This window comes from Leptodactylus fuscus, chromosome 5, assembly GCF_031893055.1.
Source record: "Leptodactylus fuscus isolate aLepFus1 chromosome 5, aLepFus1.hap2, whole genome shotgun sequence".
Classification (NCBI taxonomy): domain Eukaryota; kingdom Metazoa; phylum Chordata; class Amphibia; order Anura; family Leptodactylidae; genus Leptodactylus; species Leptodactylus fuscus.
In genome coordinates this window covers 219537536-219559021 of record NC_134269.1, presented here as the reverse complement: position 1 = coordinate 219559021, position 21486 = coordinate 219537536, and the positions used below count along the sequence as shown (strand labels likewise).

Here is a 21486-nt window from a genome sequence, read left to right as displayed (position 1 = left end):
ACCTTTAATTCTGTATAAAGTGTAAAAATCACCAGAATAATAAATAACGTAGGAAACAGCGGAGGAGAAAGTCATCTGGGATCCCGAGGCGGCTCATGATGGCGGCACAGAAGTCTTCTTCATCTGGAAAAACTGAACCAACAGAGAATGTTACTTAGGTCACCTCCACCTGCGTCACAGCGGAGTTAAAGGAGTACTCCAGGTGACAACTATGTATTCTGACAGGACTAGTTCAGGGCTTTAGGGGGCGGAGCATAAAAGAGCCCTTTCTCATGCTCCGCCCACTCAAGTCCTGCAGTAGAGCTGTGAATCCAAGCTGGGGGAGAGATACAACATTCACTAGACGCTGCAGCATGGATGACATTATACAGTAGTACAGAGTAGTAGAGCTATGACTCCAGGCTGGGGGTGAGATACAACATTCACTAGACGCTGCAGCATGGATGACATTATACAGTAGTACAGAGTAGTAGAGCTATGACTCCAGGCTGGGGGTGAGATACAACATTCACTAGACGCTGCAGCATGGATGACATTATAGAGTAGTAGAGCTATGACTCCAGGCTGGGGGTGAGATACAACATTCACTAGACGCTGCAGCATGGATGACATTATAGAGTAGTAGAGCTATGACTCCAGGCTGGGGGTGAGATACAACATTCACTAGACGCTGCAGCATGGATGACATTATAGAGTAGTAGAGCTATGACTCCAGGCTGGGGGTGAGATACAACATTCACTAGACGCTGCAGCATGGATGACATTATAGAGTAGTAGAGCTATGACTCCAGGCTGGGGGTGAGATACAACATTCACTAGACGCTGCAGCATGGATGACATTATAGAGTAGTAGAGCTATGACTCCAGGCTGGGGGTGAGATACAACATTCACTAGACGCTGCAGCATGGATGACATTATAGAGTAGTAGAGCTATGACTCCAGGCTAGGGGTGAGATACAACATTCACTAGACGCTGCAGCATCTTCATTTATCTGACTCCCCTTCTGCAGGTTCCTCCTGCCTGGTGAGTGTCAGATACTTGGTCTTTCCTCCTTAGCAGTGCTGTGTGAATAGAGCTGTAGTTCCCCGCACCGCTGCACCCGACCTCCTGCATGCAGTGATAACTATAGAAGATGGGATTAACCCTATAACTCTCACAACCACTAGGGCAGACAGAATCGGGGGACGTGGCTACCAGGACAAACCTTTCTTATTGATGCAAACGCGGCTCCGAAGGATTGTTTGACTTCCGTGCTGCTGCGGATCCACTGCGGTAACTTCCCGAGTACGGTCGGCCTGGCGTATCTGTGGTCTAAGAGGACGATGCTGGCGTAGTCGCCGCGGTGCCGGATGGCTCGTCCTGTAGATAATGTACACTGTGAGCATCACACTCATGTAACCGGCCAGCAGGGGGCAGTAGTACAGTATAGACTCACCTATAGACTGATTGACGGCCTTCATACACAGATTCTCTATAAGGACTTTCCCTGCAGACACTCCATTAGTCTTGGGCTGGGAAAGTAGAATGTGTTATAGTGGTAACGTGCCCCCTCTACACTGTCAACATGGTATACTCCGTAGCCCCCTCTACACTGTCAACATGGTATACTCCGTAGCCCCCTCTACACTGTCAACATGGTATACTCCGTAGCCCCCTCTACACTGTCAACATGGTATACTCCGTAGCCCCCTCTACACTGTCAACATGGTATACTCCGTAGCCCCCTCTACACTGTCAACATGGTATAATCCCTAGCCCCCCTCTACACTGTCAACATGGTATACTCCGTAGCCCATCCTCTATACTACAAGCATGGCATAATCCATAGCCCCTCCTCTAAATCTCCATCATGGTACACTCCGTAGCCCCTCCTCTAAATCTCCATCATGGTACACTCCGTAGCCCCTCCTCTATGCCGCTAGCATGGTACACTCCGTAGCCCCTCCTCTATGCCGCTAGCATGGTACACTCCGTAGCCCCTCCTCTATGCCGCTCGCATGGTACACTCCGTAGCCCCTCCTCTATGCCGCTCGCATGGTACACTCCGTAGCCCCTCCTCTATGCCGCTAGCATGGTACACTCCGTAGCCCCTCCTCTATGCCGCTAGCATGGTACACTCCGTAGCCCCTCCTCTATGCCGCTAGCATGGTACACTCCGTAGCCCCTCCTCTATGCCGCTCGCATGGTACACTCCGTAGCCCCTCCTCTATGCCGCTAGCATGGTACACTCCGTAGCCCCTCCTCTATGCCGCTCGCATGGTACACTCCGTAGCCCCTCCTCTATGCCGCTAGCATGGTACACTCCGTAGCCCCTCCTCTATGCCGCTAGCATGGTACACTCCGTAGCCCCTCCTCTATGCCGCTAGCATGGTACACTCCGTAGCCCCTCCTCTATGCCGCTCGCATGGTACACTCCGTAGCCCCTCCTCTATGCCGCTAGCATGGTACACTCCGTAGCCCCTCCTCTATGCCGCTAGCATGGTACACTCTGTAGCCCCTCCTCTATGCCGCTAGCATGGTACACTCTGTAGCCCCTCCTCCATGCCGCTAGCATGGTACACTCCGTAGCCCCTCCTCTATGCCGCTAGCATGGTACACTCTGTAGCCCCTCCTCCATGCCGCTCGCATGGTACACTCCGTAGCCCCTCCTCTATGCCGCTCGCATGGTACACTCTGTAACCCCTCCTCTATGCCGCTAGCATGGTACACTCCGTAGCCCCTCCTCTATGCCGCTCGCATGGTACACTCTGTAACCCCTCCTCTATGCCGCTAGCATGGTACACTCCGTAGCCCCTCCTCTAAGCCGCTAGCATGGTACTCTCTGTAGCCCCTCCTCTATGCCGCTAGCATGGTACACTCCGTAGTCCCTCCTCTATGCCGCTAGCGTGGTACACTCCATAGCCCCTCCTTAATACCACCCAGCTCTGCCCTCATTACCAGGGTATGATCCAGATAGGACATCTTCTCCTGCAGCTCGGGGGATCGGATATTGGGGTACGGCATTCCCACCATCACAACACACCTGCAAACAACACGTGCACCCACAATGAACAGAAGCAGGTACCTACTAAGTACTAAGCTGCCCATAGACACAGCCCTGTCTGCTGCCACCACCAGAGGGCGCTCAGGAGTGTCCTGCATACTGTGTAAGCAGCAGTGAGCGCCCCCTAGTGGTGGCTGCAGTGAAGATCGGAATGTATTTCTCAGCTAGTTATTGGCCAGGCGCCGTCACTGCAGTGAAGGATGCGGCTCCATACGGCTGATCGGTCAAGGCCCTGGTATCAGCCCCCGACTCATCAATTATTTATGGCCTATCCTAAAACCTTAACCCCAGACAACCCCTTTAAGAATGAGCAGGACTGTGACGTGCCCCATGTCACCCCCCCATTATACCACTAATCGCCGCCGTACGTACCGGCCCAAGTCATCGGAAAAGTTGATTCCTTCGCTCATCTTCCCTCCGACCACAGAAAACAGCAGCGCCCCCGTCAGGGCTCCGGCGGACTGACCTGAGACCTATCGGTACAAACACGAGAGATACCTGAAGACACAAAATTCATGAGATCTGGATGTTTCCGGAGAAATGAGATGCAATTAGTGACAATTAGCGCTGATGAGGGCGATCGCCCCGTGGTGGGGGGAGGGGAGACCAATTGTAATTAGCGCTCACTTGTTATTAAGTAGCATCATTAATGTGAGGAGATGAAGAGACTGCGGAGTAATAACAAGGTGACAGGAGGTGTCATGAGAGCCGCCATCTCTGCCCTGAGCGCAGTTAACCCTTACCCTGATGCAGCGCGAGTACTCGGACAGGACCTGCTCCACTCGGCTCGATCGCTTCGGCTCCTGAAATATCTGAACAAGAAGTCGGAATTAAAGGGATAGAAGTGACTGAGTGACCAATGTGAGAGCCCTGGTCATGTGACTGCCCAATAGCTGGTCACTGGGGGGGAGGGGGGGGGGGTGTCAGGGTATTTGATACCAGTCTTGGGGTCACCCGTGCTCTTAGTTCAGCCCCACCATGAATTTGGGGCTTCCCCTCGACAGTCGCCGTCACTGTCTATGCCACGATGTACTTGGCATTTGGCGCGGCCTGAAATCCTGACACTTACGAAAAAGTAGTGAGACCAGTAAATAAACCGCACTGGTGACGATTTCACACTGGCTGACCCCCTTGTGGGCTGGATTACTTGTAAGGTGTCTGCAGTGCTCCAGGGGCTTAAGAGTTAACCTGTGACCCCCATCCTGCTCGAGGCCCCGTCAGTCAGCCATTTATACAGCTGGTAGGGCCCGGGGCCAACATAGGAGAGAGACATTGTCACTGTGGACTAGCCTGGACTATGCGGGATGGAGATGGGTATGGCGGGGTGTAGTGGGGTATAGCAGGGTGCTGCAGGGTGTAGCGGGGTATATTATAGTGGGGTGGAGATGGGTATGGTGGGATGTAGCGCGGTGTAGCATGGTATAACGGGGTGTAGCGGGGTATAGTGTGGTATAGCAGGGTGTAGTGAGGTGCTGCAGGGTGTAGCGGGGTATAACATGGTATAGCAGGGTATACTGGGGTGTAACAGGGTATTGTGGGATATAGCGTGGTATAGCAAGGTGTTGCAGGGTATAACGTGGTATAGCGGGGTATACTGGGGAGTAGTGGGGTATAGCAAGTAGTAGCATGGTATAGCGGGGTATGGTGGGGTATAGCGTGGTATAGCAGGGTGTAGCAAGGTGCTGCAGGGTCTAGTAGGGTACAACGCGGTATAGCGGGGTATACTGGGGTGTAGCAGGGTGTAGCGGGGTATAAGAGTGTAGCGGTGCTGACTGCGGCACATTTGGCAGACCTTCTTCTTGCCCTCCAGACGTTTCAGCAGGCCGCTCTTCTCCCAGCGATCCAGGATCAGCTTCTCGTACTCATAGGAAGGGAAGAAGCAGACGAGACCCCCGGGGACCACGTTACATAAGTTTACAAGAATCCGGCCGGTTTCGTCCATCTATTGTGAACACAAAGACCTTCTGGTTATATCCAGGACTCCGCCCCCTGTATACGGTCACCCCCAGTATATACACATTTGCTTCCATGTTATTCACAGCGGCCATAGTTATACACTTGTACTCCGTTCCATCTGCCCCTATAAGCAGCAATATATAGGGGGGGGGAGGGGCAGGTGACCTGCACCAAAAATCTAAGAATTGCCAATTGCAGCAGAGATTGCCGATTACCATGTCAGGGGAACTCCTCTTGTCGTAGGTGAATTCCAGCTGCTGATTGGTCGGCCCGCTACAGAGCACTATGGGTAGGATGTTTTCTGGCGGGATCACATGACCTACAGATGAAAGACGTATTTGCATGAGGCTGTGCCGTCCTCTAAGCAGTTTCCCCAGGTCTTAGAACGAAAACCCGGCAGACTGACACAGGGCGCACAGGGGCACAAGCGTGAACACCCCCCTCAGACCAGATGACCGGACTCACCGCACGAGAACTCGACGATCCTCTCCGGGACGAGTCCGGCCGCCACCAACAACTGCTGCTTAAAGTCAGAAACCTGCAAAAAAAAAAAAAACCACATTTTTTTCTTGCGGCAGATTTGGGGACTTCTTTAAGTCTCTAGGAGGCTAGGATAAGGGATGGGGCTGAGCCGCTGCTGTACCATGTGACCAATGCCCGTGACAGGGGTCCTGCATGTGACATATTAATGGCCTATTCATAAGACATGGAAAACCCCTTTAAATCCCCTGGTTGCAAATGGTTGAGGCATCTGAAGGGTTAAACAGCTGACAATTTGGGGCTGATTATTGCCCATAACGGGGATCTCATTTAGGATTCGCTCTACATTAGCACCATCTTGTGCGCGGTAACCTCTGCCGCCGCCGGCCGCGCTCCAGCTGTCCGGGGATTCTTATCTGGCCTATTGAGTGCGATGAAACGTCTGATAATTTGGAGATTACTGCGACATCGGCTCCCGGGAGACGGCGACTTCCTCCTGATCCTGTCACTGACTAATCCCCTGGAAGCTGCCCGGCATTTTACATAATTTGACTGCGGCATTTCCAGTCCGTCTCACAGGGGGCGCCGCGGACTGGACGGGACAGAGGACAATCTGGGGATACGACGGTTCGGCCACATTCGGGGGCACTGACGTTATGTGTTATGGATGCAGCCAATGATCCAAGACCCCACAGGCCCCCCCGCATCATGTGGATGTGACAGCGAGCACCTACCCCACTGTACTGCTGCCCCCTACTGGCAGCAGCAAATAAGGAAAATGAGAAATAAATCTGATATTCTATCTAGACTCCCTAATGTCTAGTGGGTGGCGGCAGGAAGGGGCGGGGTTCTGACACTATCCCCCTCTGATTGGCCCTCTGAGTCACGCCCCTTCCTGCTCCTGTCTGACACCACCCACTAGACATTAGGGAGTCTAGACAGAATATCAGGCACCAAAACTAAGTGCACTAACTGCTCAGGAACGGCGGGGGCTACGGAAAACATCCCAACTGGGCCAGAATCAGTGGGGCAGCGACTATTGAGGAGCAGGAGGTGGTGAGCGGTCCTCTTTAAATGCTGATGACCTGTCCTTATCCCTAGGTTATCAATATCAGATTGTGGGTTGCACTCCCAGGACCCCTCCCCCACCAGTCTGATAATTAAAGGGGCGAATGCTGAAGCCTGTGATGTCATGTTTATTGGTCACATGACCCTTCTGCAGCTCAGTCCCATTCAGTTGAATGAAGTCCAATAGCAGCCGCAGCCACGGCCCCGTCAATTATCTGATTAGCAGGGGGTCCCGAGAGACAGACACCCCCCACACACACTGATCTGATACACCTACGCTGGGCCTGGTATACAGCGGCACGGACCGCGGGAGGCTCCGGTGACAAGTAACTAGGTCACCCTTCTGCTTTCTCACCGGCTGCATCGTCCCTCCAGCGATGATCACAGAACGACAATCCTTCAGGACTTCAGCAAAATGCACAGCTGGGTTCAGCATGAGAAACTTCAGAGCGCTCTGCGCGGCGGTACCTGCGGGGACAAACACGTCTCATCTCCTCCGCGGTGTACACATCTATGGGTATACGGTATATCAGACACTGACAGCTGCTGCAGAACTTCACCGCATCATTAATGTCAGGCATCACTATCTCAGAAGAGAAGCGGCGTACAATACCCGGCGGTCCTACAATACTGAATGCAGGGACCCCACCCATCCATCCTGCAATACCCCTTGACCCCAGGGGTCACAGCAGTCGACCTTCACATTGTGGCAGTGATTAGATACAGCAAACCTGCAGCAATCCATAGTGTAATGCACAAGCACAAGGTGGGGTCCCCAATATCAGACTGGTGGGGGTTCGACACCTGACACCCCCCCACCTATCAGCATTCACGAGTCCTGCATCCTCAGGCCAAGCACAGCGCTGCAAACTGCATAGTGGTTCTGCTTGGTATTGCAGTTCAGCCCCATTTACCGGTACTTGAATGGGACTGACGGACGCAATGCTGATCGGCGGGGGCTCTGTGTCCATCCTAAGGATGTAGGGACAGCTTCCTACATCTCAGCACCGTGGCCTCCAGGCACACAGGGGTTAAGCTACTGATATATATGCGTATATATATATATATGGGGCCCCTATACATAGAGCCCCACGAACGCCGGCCTGTACCTTGCAGCTGCACTAGGACCCGTCCGTCTTGGTTGGCGTTGGTCAGGGCAAACAGGAAGCTCTCGATGTGCATGAGCGGGGAGGCGCTACGTACCTGCTCGCTCTCACTGACCTCCTGTGCGCCATCGGCGACCCCTGCAGGGCGAGAATATGGAGTATAATTTGGGGACTGCAGTGGACACAGCGCCATCCTTCACACAACCATAAGGGTTAATACAAGTATTTCTGCCTCCACTAGGGGGAGCTCACCGCATACAGGTACGTACAGCAGGTGTCCCCAGTGCTCCCCCTAGTGGCGGCTGCAGGTAGTTTTACTATACATCTCTATGGCTGCAGGTTCACTACTAGGTATCGCCCCGCTCGCCCTCCTCTCACCCTCTCCCCCCTGAGTTTTCTGGGTAAGGTTTTGCAGGTACTGTTGCAGTCCTCCGGTTTTCGGGGCGTCTTTCGCTGGGTTGATCACAGCCAATCCTCCGAACTTCTCAGTGAAGCCGAATAACTGGTAAATATAACAATAGGTAATAAACAATACAAAAAAGACAAGGCCCCGCCCCCCCCCCCCCCCCAATATTCTATAGGTACCACCGTCCAGGGAGATATGGCCATATAACATACCAAGTCATATGGGGATCAAGTACCCAATACAGTGCCCGACATACAGCCAAGAGGCTTCCGCTCCTGGGGTAGTGAATAAAGGGGCTATATATAGCTGCAAGAGGGGGAAGGAGACTGATGGGGGACCATATACAGAAGTAAAAGGGGGAAGGAGACTATATACACAATCACACATTCACATCATATAGATATATATATGTATTACAGCAGTCAGAGGAGGAAGGAGACTGAACGGGGACTATATATACATATATACACACATATAGCTGTCAGAGGGAGAAGGAGACTGACTGTGAGCTTTCTGGGGACTATATATACAGGCGTCACAGGTATCAGAGGAGTCTGGAGACTGACTGGATGTGGAACAGGAGGGAGTGAAAGACATATGGAGTGCATGCAAGACTATCGGGAAAATCCGGAGACATAAGTCATGTGACACTGCCAATAGGACGCGTATATGTTTAGTTGGAACCAGTGCAATTTAGATCCCTGTTTTTTGCATTGCAGGACTTTATACATGGGATATCGTCTTTAATAGGAGGGGGGAAGGGAATATCAGCCCTCCCTTCTCATACACCTCCTTATCTGACATGCCGCTCTCTTACCCCCCAGGCCTCGTGTCTCGCCCCTTCTTACCTTCCGGCTGATCATGCTCTTCATGCAGTATTTCTGGACCTGTGTGGGAGAGAGGACGTGATATCACTGCGCGCTTACCATACCTTACGTTGTCCGGCCCCAAATGGAATTTTCATACTGCTGACCCATCCACAGGACGTCCGGCCCCCCGCACAGATCAGCTGTGGCAGCCTCCAGCTCATGGACGGAAATGTAGAAAGCAGTATACAAGTAATAAGAGCGGCGTTGCAGTTCACCAGAACCACCACTATGTGGCTGACGGAGCTGCTGCTCGCGATGCCCCGGCATCTGGAGACTGTCAGAAGAGCTGATCTGTGCGGGGGCTTAGGGTCAGACCCCACAGATCACATTCCGGTGACCTGTCCTGTGGTTAGGTGGAAAGTCTGAAAATTGGATTTGGGGCTGAAAAACCCCTTTAAGTCTTTTGCCTACTTCTCTAGTCGCGCGGCGTCTCGGGAGATGATCGAGATGGAAAGTGTCAGGCGGCCGACTGAGCGGAAGCCATGAAAAATTCAGAAAGGAAGGAGAGGGGAAGACGGCACTCGTAGCATCCATAGGGGATAGCAAGGCATACATACTGAGAAGAGAGGGTGTGTTATAGAGAGAGATATAGGAGCAGCTGTATATAGTGACACGTCAGGGCGGTGCTATATACAGTGCGTACACATACTATATATCTATATACACATAGTCAGAGAAGAGAGGGTGTGTTATACAGAGAGATATAGGAGCAGCTGTATATAGTGACACATCAGGGCGGTGCTATATACAGTGCACACACATACTATATATCTATATACACATAGTCAGAGAAGAGAGGGTGTGTTATACAGAGAGATATAGGAGCAGCTGTATATAGTGACACATCAGGGCGGCGCTATATACAGTGCACACACATACTATATATCTATATACACATAGTCAGAGAAGAGAGGGTGTGTTATACAGAGAGATATAGGAGCAGCTGTATATAGTGACACATCAGGGCGGCGCTATATACAGTGCACACACATACTATATATCTATATACACATAGTCAGAGAAGAGAGGGTGTGTTATACAGAGAGATATAGGAGCAGCTGTATATAGTGACACGTCAGGGCGGTGCTATATACAGTGCGTACACATACTATATATCTACACTCACCGGCCACTTTATTAGGTACACCATGCTAGTAACGGGTTGGACCCCCTTTTGCCTCCAGAACTGCCTCAATTCTTCGTGGCATAGATACAACAAGGTGCTGGAAGCATTCCTCAGAGATTTTGCTCCATATTGACATGATGGCGGCATCACACAGTTGCAGTCGCAGATTTGTCGGCTGCACATCCATGATGCGAATCTCCCGTTCCACCACATCCCAAAGATGCTCCTCTATTGGATTGAGATCTGGTGACTGTGGAGGCCATTGGAGTACAGTGACCTCATTGTCATGTTCAAGAAACCAGTCTGACATGATTCCAGCTTTATGACATGGCATTGCATTATCCTGCTGAAAGTAGCCATCAGATGTTGGGTACATTGTGGTCATAAAGGGATGGACATGGTCAGCAACAATACTCAGGTAGGCTTTGGCGTTGCAACGATGCTCAATTGGTACCAAGGGGCCCAAAGAGTGCCAAAAAAATATTCCCCACACCATGACACCACCACCAGCAGCCTGAACCGTTACCGATACAAGGCAGGATGGATCCATGCTTTCATGTTGTTGACGCCAAATTCTGACCCTACCATCCGAATGTCGCAGCAGAAATCGAGACTCATCAGACCAGGCAACGTTTTTCCAATCTTCAATTGTCCAATTTCGATGAGCTTGTGCAAATTGTAGCCTCAGTTTCCTGTTCTTAGCTGAAAGGAGTGGCCCCCGGTGTGGTCTTCTGCTGCTGTAGCCCATCTGTAGCCTCAAAGTTGGACGTACTGTGCGGCGTTCAGAGATGCTCTTCTGGCTACCTTGGTTGTAACGGGTGGCTATTTGAGTCACTGTTGCCTTTCTATCAGCTCGAACCAGTCTGGCCATTCTCCTCTGACCTCTGGCATCAACAACGCATTTCCGCCCCCCACAGAACTGCCGCTCACTGGATGTTTTTTCTTTTTTGGACCATTCTCTGTAAACCCTAGAGATGGTTGTGCGTGAAAATCCCAGTAGATCAGCGGTTTCTGAAATACTCAGACCAGCCCTTCTGGCACCAACAACCATGCCACGTTCAAAGGCACTCAAATCACCTTTCTTCCCCCCCATACTGATGCTCGGTTTGAACTGCAGGAGATTGTCTTGACCATGTCTACATGCCGAAATGCACTGAGTTGCCGCCATGTGATTGGCTGATTAGAAATTAAGTGTTAACGAGCAGTTGGACAGGTGTACCTAATAAAGTGGCCGATGAGTGTATATACACATAGTCAGAGAAGAGAGGGTGTGTTATACAGAGAGATATAGGAGCAGCTGTATATAGTGACACATCAGGGCGGTGCTATATACAGTGCGTACACATACTATATATCTATATACACATAGTGGGGGAAGAGAGGGTGTGTTATATAGAGATATAGGAGCAGCTGTATATAGTGACACATCAGGGCGGTGCTATATACAGTGCGTACACATACTATATATCTATATACACATAGTGGGGGAAGAGAGGGTGTGTTATACAGAGAGATATAGGAGCAGCTGTATATAGTGACACGTCAGGGCGGCGCTATATACAGTGCGTACACATACTATATATCTATATACACATAGTCAGAGAAGAGAGGGTGTGTTATAGAGAGAGATATAGGAGCAGCTGTATATAGTGACACATCAGGGCGGCGCTATATACAGTGCGTACACATACTATATATCTATATACACATAGTCAGAGAAGAGAGGGTGTGTTATAGAGAGAGATATAGGAGCAGCTGTATATAGTGACACGTCAGGGCGGTGCTATATACAGTGCACACACATACTATATATCTATATACACATAGTCAGAGAAGAGAGGGTGTGTTATACAGAGAGATATAGGAGCAGCTGTATATAGTGACACATCAGGGCGGTGCTATATACAGTGCACATACTATATATCTATATACACATAGTCAGAGAAGAGAGGGTGTGTTATACAGAGAGATATAGGAGCAGCTGTATATAGTGACACGTCAGGGCGGTGCTATATACAGTGCGTGCACATACTATATATCTATATACACACAGTATATGAGGTCACTGTGTCCGGATACAGAGGAGAGACGAGTACCTTGAACAGATTGATATTGTCCACCTGGCTGTAGAAGAGGAAGTCATTGATGGATTTCAGGGCTGTACCTGCAAAAAATACAAAACCCCTCACACTGCGCGCCCGGTGGCGATATCTCCGGAAAACGTCACTACTATCCCAGGCGCTGTTCACACTTGTGACAGGTGAGAGCCACTGACCATGTTGTCAGATACTCACCGGGCTGAGAAACCTTTTGGAAGTTGGGGTTCTGCTTAACGTTACCTGTGAAGATGGGGCAGTGTTAGATCCTGCGAATAAGTCAGGGCCATGGAAGTCTGAGCAGTAGTCGGGGGTCCGGGCAGTAGTCGGGGGGTCTGAGCAGTAGTCGGGGGGTCTGAGCAGTAGTCGGGGGGTCTGAGCAGTAGTCGGGGGGTCTGAGCAGTAGTCGGGGGGTCTGAGCAGTAGTCGGGGGGTCTGAGCAGTAGTCGGGGGGTCTGAGCAGTAGTCGGGGGGTCTGAGCAGTAGTCGGGGGGTCTGAGCAGTAGTCGGGGGTCTGAGCAGTAGTCGGGGGGTCTGAGCAGTAGTCGGGGGGTCTGAGCAGTAGTCGGGGGGTCTGAGCAGTAGTCGGGGGGTCTGAGCAGTAGTCGGGGGGTCTGAGCAGTAGTCGGGGGTGTGAGCAGTAGTCGGGGGTCTGAGCAGTAGTCGGGGGGTCTGATCAGTAGTCGGGGGTCCGAGCAGTAGTCGGGGGTCCGAGCAGTAGTCGGGGGTCCGAGCAGTAGTCGGGGGTCCGAGCAGTAGTCGGGGGGTCTGAGCAGTAGTCGGGGGGTCTGAGCAGTAGTCGGGGGGTCTGAGCAGTAGTCGGGGGGTCTGAGCAGTAGTCGGGGGGTCTGAGCAGTAGTCGGGGGTGTGAGCAGTAGTCGGGGGTCTGAGCAGTAGTCGGGGGGTCTGAGCAGTAGTCGGGGGTCTGAGCAGTAGTCGGGGGGTCTGAGCAGTAGTCGGGGGGTCTGAGCAGTAGTCGGGGGGTCTGAGCAGTAGTCGGGGGGTCTGAGCAGTAGTCGGGGGGTCTGAGCAGTAGTCGGGGGTGTGAGCAGTAGTCGGGGGTCTGAGCAGTAGTCGGGGGTGTGAGCAGTAGTCGGGGGGTCTGAGCAGTAGTCGGGGGTCTGAGCAGTAGTCGGGGGTCTGAGCAGTAGTCGGGGGTCTGAGCAGTAGTCGGGGGTCCGGGCAGTAGTCGGGGGGTCTGAGCAGTAGTCGGGGGGTCTGAGCAGTAGTCGGGGGGTCTGAGCAGTAGTCGGGGGTGTGAGCAGTAGTCGGGGGGTCTGAGTAGTAGTCGGGGGGTCTGATCAGTAGTCGGGGGTCTGAGCAGTAGTCGGGGGTGTGAGCAGTAGTCGGGGGGTCTGAGTAGTAGTCGGGGGGTCTGATCAGTAGTCGGGGGTCGGAGCAGTAGTCGGGGGTCGGAGCAGTAGTCGGGGGTCCGAGCAGTAGTCGGGGGGTCTGAGCAGTAGTCGGGGGGTCTGAGCAGTAGTCGGGGGGTCTGAGCAGTAGTCGGGGGTCTGAGCAGTAGTCGGGGGGTCTGAGCAGTAGTCGGGGGGTCTGAGCAGTAGTCGGGGGGTCTGAGCAGTAGTCGGGGGTCTGAGCAGTAGTCGGGGGTCTGAGCAGTAGTCGGGGGGTCTGAGCAGTAGTCGGGGGTGTGAGCAGTAGTCGGGGGTCTGAGCAGTAGTCGGGGGTCCGGGCAGTAGTCGGGGGGTGTGAGCAGTAGTCGGGGGTCTGAGCAGTAGTCGGGGGTCTGAGCAGTAGTCGGGGGGTCTGAGCAGTAGTCGGGGGACTGAGCAGTAGTCGGGGGTCTGAGCAGTAGTCGGGGGTCTGAGCAGTAGTCGGGGGGTCTGAGCAGTAGTCGGGGGTCTGAGCAGTAGTCGGGGGTCTGAGCAGTAGTCGGGGGGTCTGAGCAGTAGTCGGGGGGTCTGAGCAGTAGTCGGGGGGTGTGAGCAGTAGTCGGGGGTCTGAGCAGTAGTCGGGGGTCTGAGCAGTAGTCGGGGGGTCTGAGCAGTAGTCGGGGGTCTGAGCAGTAGTCGGGGGGTCTGAGCAGTAGTCGGGGGGTCTGAGCAGTAGTCGGGGGGTCTGAGCAGTAGTCGGGGGGTCTGAGCAGTAGTCGGGGGGTCTGAGCAGTAGTCGGGGGGTCTGAGCAGTAGTCGGGGGTGTGAGCAGTAGTCGGGGGTCTGAGCAGTAGTCGGGGGTGTGAGCAGTAGTCGGGGGGTCTGAGCAGTAGTCGGGGGTCTGAGCAGTAGTCGGGGGTCTGAGCAGTAGTCGGGGGTCTGAGCAGTAGTCGGGGGTCTGAGCAGTAGTCGGGGGTGTGAGCAGTAGTCGGGGGGTCTGAGCAGTAGTCGGGGGTCTGAGCAGTAGTCGGGGGTCTGAGCAGTAGTCGGGGGTCTGAGCAGTAGTCGGGGGTCCGGGCAGTAGTCGGGGGGTCTGAGCAGTAGTCGGGGGGTCTGAGCAGTAGTCGGGGGGTCTGAGCAGTAGTCGGGGGTGTGAGCAGTAGTCGGGGGGTCTGAGTAGTAGTCGGGGGGTCTGATCAGTAGTCGGGGGTCTGAGCAGTAGTCGGGGGTGTGAGCAGTAGTCGGGGGGTCTGAGTAGTAGTCGGGGGGTCTGATCAGTAGTCGGGGGTCGGAGCAGTAGTCGGGGGTCGGAGCAGTAGTCGGGGGTCCGAGCAGTAGTCGGGGGGTCTGAGCAGTAGTCGGGGGGTCTGAGCAGTAGTCGGGGGGTCTGAGCAGTAGTCGGGGGTCTGAGCAGTAGTCGGGGGGTCTGAGCAGTAGTCGGGGGGTGTGAGCAGTAGTCGGGGGTCTGAGCAGTAGTCGGGGGTCTGAGCAGTAGTCGGGGGGTCTGAGCAGTAGTCGGGGGGTCTGAGCAGTAGTCGGGGGGTGTGAGCAGTAGTCGGGGGTCTGAGCAGTAGTCGGGGGTCTGAGCAGTAGTCGGGGGGTCTGAGCAGTAGTCGGGGGTCTGAGCAGTAGTCGGGGGGTCTGAGCAGTAGTCGGGGGGTCTGAGCAGTAGTCGGGGGGTCTGAGCAGTAGTCGGGGGGTCTGAGCAGTAGTCGGGGGGTCTGAGCAGTAGTCGGGGGGTCTGAGCAGTAGTCGGGGGTGTGAGCAGTAGTCGGGGGTCTGAGCAGTAGTCGGGGGTGTGAGCAGTAGTCGGGGGGTCTGAGCAGTAGTCGGGGGTCTGAGCAGTAGTCGGGGGTCTGAGCAGTAGTCGGGGGTCTGAGCAGTAGTCGGGGGTCCGGGCAGTAGTCGGGGGGTCTGAGCAGTAGTCGGGGGGTCTGAGCAGTAGTCGGGGGGTCTGAGCAGTAGTCGGGGGTGTGAGCAGTAGTCGGGGGGTCTGAGTAGTAGTCGGGGGGTCTGATCAGTAGTCGGGGGTCGGAGCAGTAGTCGGGGGTCGGAGCAGTAGTCGGGGGTCCGAGCAGTAGTCGGGGGGTCTGAGCAGTAGTCGGGGGGTCTGAGCAGTAGTCGGGGGGTCTGAGCAGTAGTCGGGGGTCTGAGCAGTAGTCGGGGGGTCTGAGCAGTAGTCGGGGGGTCTGAGCAGTAGTCGGGGGGTCTGAGCAGTAGTCGGGGGTCTGAGCAGTAGTCGGGGGTCTGAGCAGTAGTCGGGGGGTCTGAGCAGTAGTCGGGGGTGTGAGCAGTAGTCGGGGGTCTGAGCAGTAGTCGGGGGTCCGGGCAGTAGTCGGGGGGTGTGAGCAGTAGTCGGGGGTCTGAGCAGTAGTCGGGGGTCTGAGCAGTAGTCGGGGGGTCTGAGCAGTAGTCGGGGGACTGAGCAGTAGTCGGGGGTCTGAGCAGTAGTCGGGGGTCTGAGCAGTAGTCGGGGGTCCGAGCAGTAGTCGGGGGTCTGAGCAGTAGTCGGGGGTCTGAGCAGTAGTCGGGGGGTCTGAGCAGTAGTCGGGGGTCTGAGCAGTAGTCGGGGGGTCTGAGCAGTAGTCGGGGGGTCTGAGCAGTAGTCGGGGGGTGTGAGCAGTAGTCGGGGGTCTGAGCAGTAGTCGGGGGTCTGAGCAGTAGTCGGGGGGTCTGAGCAGTAGTCGGGGGTCTGAGCAGTAGTCGGGGGGTCTGAGCAGTAGTCGGGGGTGTGAGCAGTAGTCGGGGGTCTGAGCAGTAGTCGGGGGTCTGAGCAGTAGTCGGGGGTCTGAGCAGTAGTCGGGGGGTCCGAGCAGTAGTCGGGGGGTCCGAGCAGTAGTCGGGGGGTCCGAGCAGTAGTCGGGGGGTCCGAGCAGTAGTCGGGGGGTCCGAGCAGTAGTCGGGGGGTCCGAGCAGTAGTCGGGGGGTCCGAGCAGTAGTCGGGGGGTCCGAGCAGTAGTCGGGGGGTCCGAGCAGTAGTCGGGGGGTCTGAGCAGTAGTCGGGGGGTCTGAGCAGTAGTCGGGGGGTCTGAGCAGTAGTCGGGGGGTCTGAGCAGTAGTCGGGGGGTCTGAGCAGTAGTCGGGGGTCTGAGCAGTAGTCGGGGGGTCTGAGCAGTAGTCGGGGGTCTGAGCAGTAGTCGGGGGGTCTGAGCAGTAGTCGGGGGGTCTGAGCAGTAGTCGGGGGTCTGAGCAGTAGTCGGGGGGTCTGAGCAGTAGTCGGGGGTCTGAGCAGTAGTCGGGGGTCTGAGCAGTAGTCGGGGGTGTGAGCAGTAGTCGGGGGTCTGAGCAGTAGTCGGGGGTCTGAGCAGTAGTCGGGGGGTCCGAGCAGTAGTCGGGGGGTCCGAGCAGTAGTCGGGGGGTCCGAGCAGTAGTCGGGGGGTCCGAGCAGTAGTCGGGGGTCTGAGCAGTAGTCGGGGGTCCGAGCAGTAGTCGGGGGGTCCGAGCAGTAGTCGGGGGGTCTGAGCAGTAGTCGGGGGTCTGAGCAGTAGTCGGGGGTCTGAGCAGTAGTCGGGGGGTCTGAGCAGTAGTCGGGGGTGTGAGCAGTAGTCGGGGGTGTGAGCAGTAGTCGGGGGTGTGAGCAGTAGTCGGGGGTGTGAGCAGTAGTCGGGGGTCTGAGCAGTAGTCGGGGGTCGGAGCAGTAGTCGGGGGGTCTGAGCAGTAGTCGGGGGGTCTGAGCAGTAGTCGGGGGTCGGAGCAGTAGTCGGGGGTCGGAGCAGTAGTCGGGGGTCTGAGCAGTAGTCGGGGGTCTGAGCAGTAGTCGGGGGGTCCGAGCAGTAGTCGGGGGGTCCGAGCAGTAGTCGGGGGGTCCGAGCAGTAGTCGGGGGGTCCGAGCAGTAGTCGGGGGTCTGAGCAGTAGTCGGGGGTCCGAGCAGTAGTCGGGGGGTCCGAGCAGTAGTCGGGGGGTCTGAGCAGTAGTCGGGGGTCTGAGCAGTAGTCGGGGGTCTGAGCAGTAGTCGGGGGTGTGAGCAGTAGTCGGGGGTGTGAGCAGTAGTCGGGGGTGTGAGCAGTAGTCGGGGGTGTGAGCAGTAGTCGGGGGTGTGAGCAGTAGTCGGGGGTCGGAGCAGTAGTCGGGGGGTCTGAGCAGTAGTCGGGGGGTCTGAGCAGTAGTCGGGGGTCGGAGCAGTAGTCGGGGGTCGGAGCAGTAGTCGGGGGTCGGAGCAGTAGTCGGGGGTCGGAGCAGTAGTCGGGGGTCCGGGCAGTAGTCGGGGGGTCCGGGCAGTAGTCGGGGGTCTGAGCAGTAGTCGGGGGTCTGAGCAGTAGTCGGGGGTCTGAGCAGTAGTCGGGGGTCCGGGCAGTAGTCGGGGGGTCCGGGCAGTAGTCGGGGGTCTGAGCAGTAGTCGGGGGTCTGAGCAGTAGTCGGGGGGTCTGAGCAGTAGTCGGGGGTCCGGGAAGTCGGGGGTCTGAGCAGTAGTCGGGGGTCCGGGAAGTCGGGGGTCTGAGCAGTAGTCGGGGTTGGTCCTCATCAGACTTCTCTCCCCATAAGAGTTGTCAGAGGACATTCTCAGCTCAGTGTCAGACATGGCCGCCTCTCTGGTGTACAGTACATGGATTCTCCTGTCTGGCTTTCTAAGACGCACCATCTGTCTTGAATAGGCAGCGCTTGTCTTGGCAGCACTCCGCACCCCCCCCCCCCCCATCCTACTGTACTCTGCAGGGGCGCCAGGATCTGTGACAGTCAGAGGGTTTGTATCCAGCACATGTTGTCAGCGCTCCGCGTACCGGGGGCGTCTAATCACTTCCTAATGAAGCATATGGTGAGAACGCGGCGGTAATGCCTCTGCCAGCCTGCGTGTGGCGCTGTGTAACCGACTGTCCTACAAAGACATGAGACAGCCTCACCTCCGAGGGCGCCCACAAACTTCTCCAGCAGGAACAGGAGCTGCTTTATGTACATCAGGTTCTTGGCCTTAAGACGACTCCTAAGAAAGGGTTAAAAGATCCCAATTGGAAGATCATTCACCGAATCATAACACCAATATATTATACAGTACCCCCCCCAGCATATTATACCCCCCCCCCCAGCATATTATACCCCCCCCCCCCAGCATCATATTATACCCCCCCCCAGCATCATATTATACCCCCCCCCAGCATCATATTATACCCCCCCCCCAGCATATTATACCCCCCCAGCATCATATTATACCCCCCCCAGCATATTATACCCCCCCCAGCATATTATACCCCCCCAGCATATTATACCCCCCCAGCATATTATACCCCCCCCAGCATCATATTATACCCCCCCAGCATATTATACCCCCCCCAGCATCATATTATACCCCCCCCCAGCATATTATACCCCCCCAGCATATTATACCCCCCCCAGCATCATATTATACCCCCCCCCAGCATATTATACCCCCCCCAGCATCATATTATACCCCCCCAGCATATTATACCCCCCCCAGCATCATATTATACCCCCCCCAGCATCATATTATACCCCCCCAGCATATTATACCCCCCCCAGCATCATATTATACCCCCCAGCATAATGTGCTCTGCTTCTAGACATATAAAGTCATGTCCAGAGCTGCGCTCGTTTAGCTGAGATCTCACAACCAGCAGAATAGTGAGCGCAGCTCTGCTGTATAATACAGGATAAGTAATGTAATGTATGTACACAGTGACTGCACCAGCAGAATAGTGAGCGCAGCTCTGGAGTATAATACAGGATAAGTAATGTAATGTATGTACACAGTGACTGCACCAGCAGAATAGTGAGCGCAGCTCTGGAGTATAATACAGGATAAGTAATGTAATGTATGTACACAGTGACTGTACCAGCAGAATAGTGAGCGCAGCTCTGGAGTATAATACAGGATAAGTAATGTAATGTATGTACACAGTGACTGTACCAGCAGAATAGTGAGCGCAGCTCTGGAGTATAATACAGGATAAGTAATGTAATGTATGTACACAGTGACTGTACCAGCAGAATAGTGAGCGCAGCTCTGGAGTATAATACAGGATAAGTAATGTAATGTATGTACACAGTGACTGTACCAGCAGAATAGTGAGCGCAGCTCTGGAGTATAATACAGGATAAGTAATGTAATGTATGTACACAGTGACTGTACCAGCAGAATAGTGAGCGCAGCTCTGGGGTATAATACAGGATAAGTAATGTAATGTATGTACACAGTGACTGCAGCAGCAGAATAGTGAGCGCAGCTCTGGGGTATAATACAGGATAAGTAATGTAATGTATGTACACAGTGACTGCACCAGCAGAATAGTGAGCACAGCTCCGGGGTATAATACAGGATAAGTAATGTAATGTATGTACACAGTGACTGCACCAGCAGAATAGTGAGCGCAGCTCTGCTGTATAATACAGGATAAGTAATGTAATGTATGTACACAGTGACTGCACCAGCAGAATAGTGAGCGCAGCTCTGGAGTATAATACAGGATAAGTAATGTAATGTATGTACACAGTGACTTCACCAGCAGAATAGTGAGCGCAGCTCTGGAGTATAATACAGGATAAGTAATGTAATGTATGTACACAGTGACTGCACCAGCAGAATAGTGAGCGCAGCTCTGGAGTATAATACAGGATAAGTAATGTAATGTATGTACACAGTGACTGCACCAGCAGAATAGTGAGCGCAGCTCTGGGGTATAATACAGGATAAGTAATGTAATGTATGTACACAGTGACTGTACCAGCAGAATAGTGAGCGCAGCTCTGGAGTATAATACAGGATAAGTAATGTAATGTATGTACACAGTGACTGCACCAGCAGAATAGTGAGCGCAGCTCTGGAGTATAATATAGGATAAGTAATGTAATGTATGTACACAGTGACTGCACCAGCAGAATAGTGAGCGCAGCTCTGGAGTATAATACAGGATAAGTAATGTAATGTATGTACACAGTGACTGCACCAGCAGAATAGTGAGCGCAGCTCTGGAGTATAATACAGGATAAGTAATGTAATGTATGTACACAGTGACTGCACCAGCAGAATAGTGAGCGCAGCTCTGGAGTATAATACAGGATAAGTAATGTAATGTATGTACACAGTGACTGCACCAGCAGAATAGTGAGCGCAGCTCTGCTGTATAATACAGGATAAGTAATGTAATGTATGTACACAGTGACTGCACCAGCAGAATAGTGAGCGCAGCTCTGGAGTATAATACAGGATAAGTAATGTAATGTATGTACACAGTGACTGTACCAGCAGAATAGTGAGCACAGCTCTGGAGTATAATACAGGATAAGTAATGTAATGTATGTACACAGTGACTGTACCAGCAGAATAGTGAGCGCAGCTCTGGAGTATAATACAGGATAAGTAATGTAATGTATGTACACAGTGACTGCACCAGCAGAATAGTGAGTGCAGCTCTGGAGTATAATACAGGATAAGTAATGTATGTACACAGTGACTGCACCAGCAGAATAGTGAGCGCAGCTCTGGAGTATAATACAGGATAAGTAATGTAATGTATGTACACAGTGACTGTACCAGCAGAATAGTGAGCACAGCTCTGGAGTATAATACAGAATAAGTAATGTAATGTATGTACACAGTGACTGCACCAGCAGAATAGTGAGTGCAGCTCTGGAGTATAATACAGGATAAGTAATGTAATTATGTACACAGTGACTGCACCAGCAGAATAGTGAGTGCAGCTCTGGAGTATAATACAGGATAAGTAATGTAATGTATGTACACAGTGACTGTACCAGCAGAATAGTGAGCGCAGCTCTGGAGTATAATACAGGATAAGTAATGTAATGTATGTACACAGTGACTGTACCAGCAGAATAGTGAGCGCAGCTCTGGAGTGTAATACAGGATAAGTAATGTAATGTATGTACACAGTGACTGTACCAGCAGAATAGTGAGCGCAGCTCTGGAGTATAATACAGGATAAGTAATGTAATGTATGTACACAGTGACTGCACCAGCAGAATAGTGAGCGCAGCTCTGGAGTGTAATACAGGATAAGTAATGTAATGTATGTACACAGTGACTGCACCA

General features: G+C 53.5%; 1 protein-coding gene across 1 annotated transcript in view; it reads right to left on the bottom strand.

Moving 5' to 3' along the window:
- Positions 1-29: 29 nt before the first annotated feature.
- Positions 30-21486, bottom strand: part of DDX11 (DEAD/H-box helicase 11) — a 37067-nt gene continuing 15610 nt past the window's right edge. The window contains exons 11-25 of the mRNA XM_075276496.1: positions 18323-18402; positions 12153-12220; positions 8910-8948; positions 8034-8157; positions 7659-7793; positions 6905-7017; positions 5467-5539; positions 5217-5320; positions 4838-4987; positions 3789-3857; positions 3418-3518; positions 2940-3024; positions 1438-1513; positions 1207-1361; positions 30-132 (exon numbers count right to left, since the gene is read on the bottom strand). Coding sequence (XP_075132597.1) covers positions 94-132; positions 1207-1361; positions 1438-1513; positions 2940-3024; positions 3418-3518; positions 3789-3857; positions 4838-4987; positions 5217-5320; positions 5467-5539; positions 6905-7017; positions 7659-7793; positions 8034-8157; positions 8910-8948; positions 12153-12220; positions 18323-18402 — 1411 coding nt within the window. The 3' untranslated portion in view covers positions 30-93. The remainder of the gene's footprint in view (positions 133-1206; positions 1362-1437; positions 1514-2939; positions 3025-3417; positions 3519-3788; positions 3858-4837; positions 4988-5216; positions 5321-5466; positions 5540-6904; positions 7018-7658; positions 7794-8033; positions 8158-8909; positions 8949-12152; positions 12221-18322; positions 18403-21486) is intronic.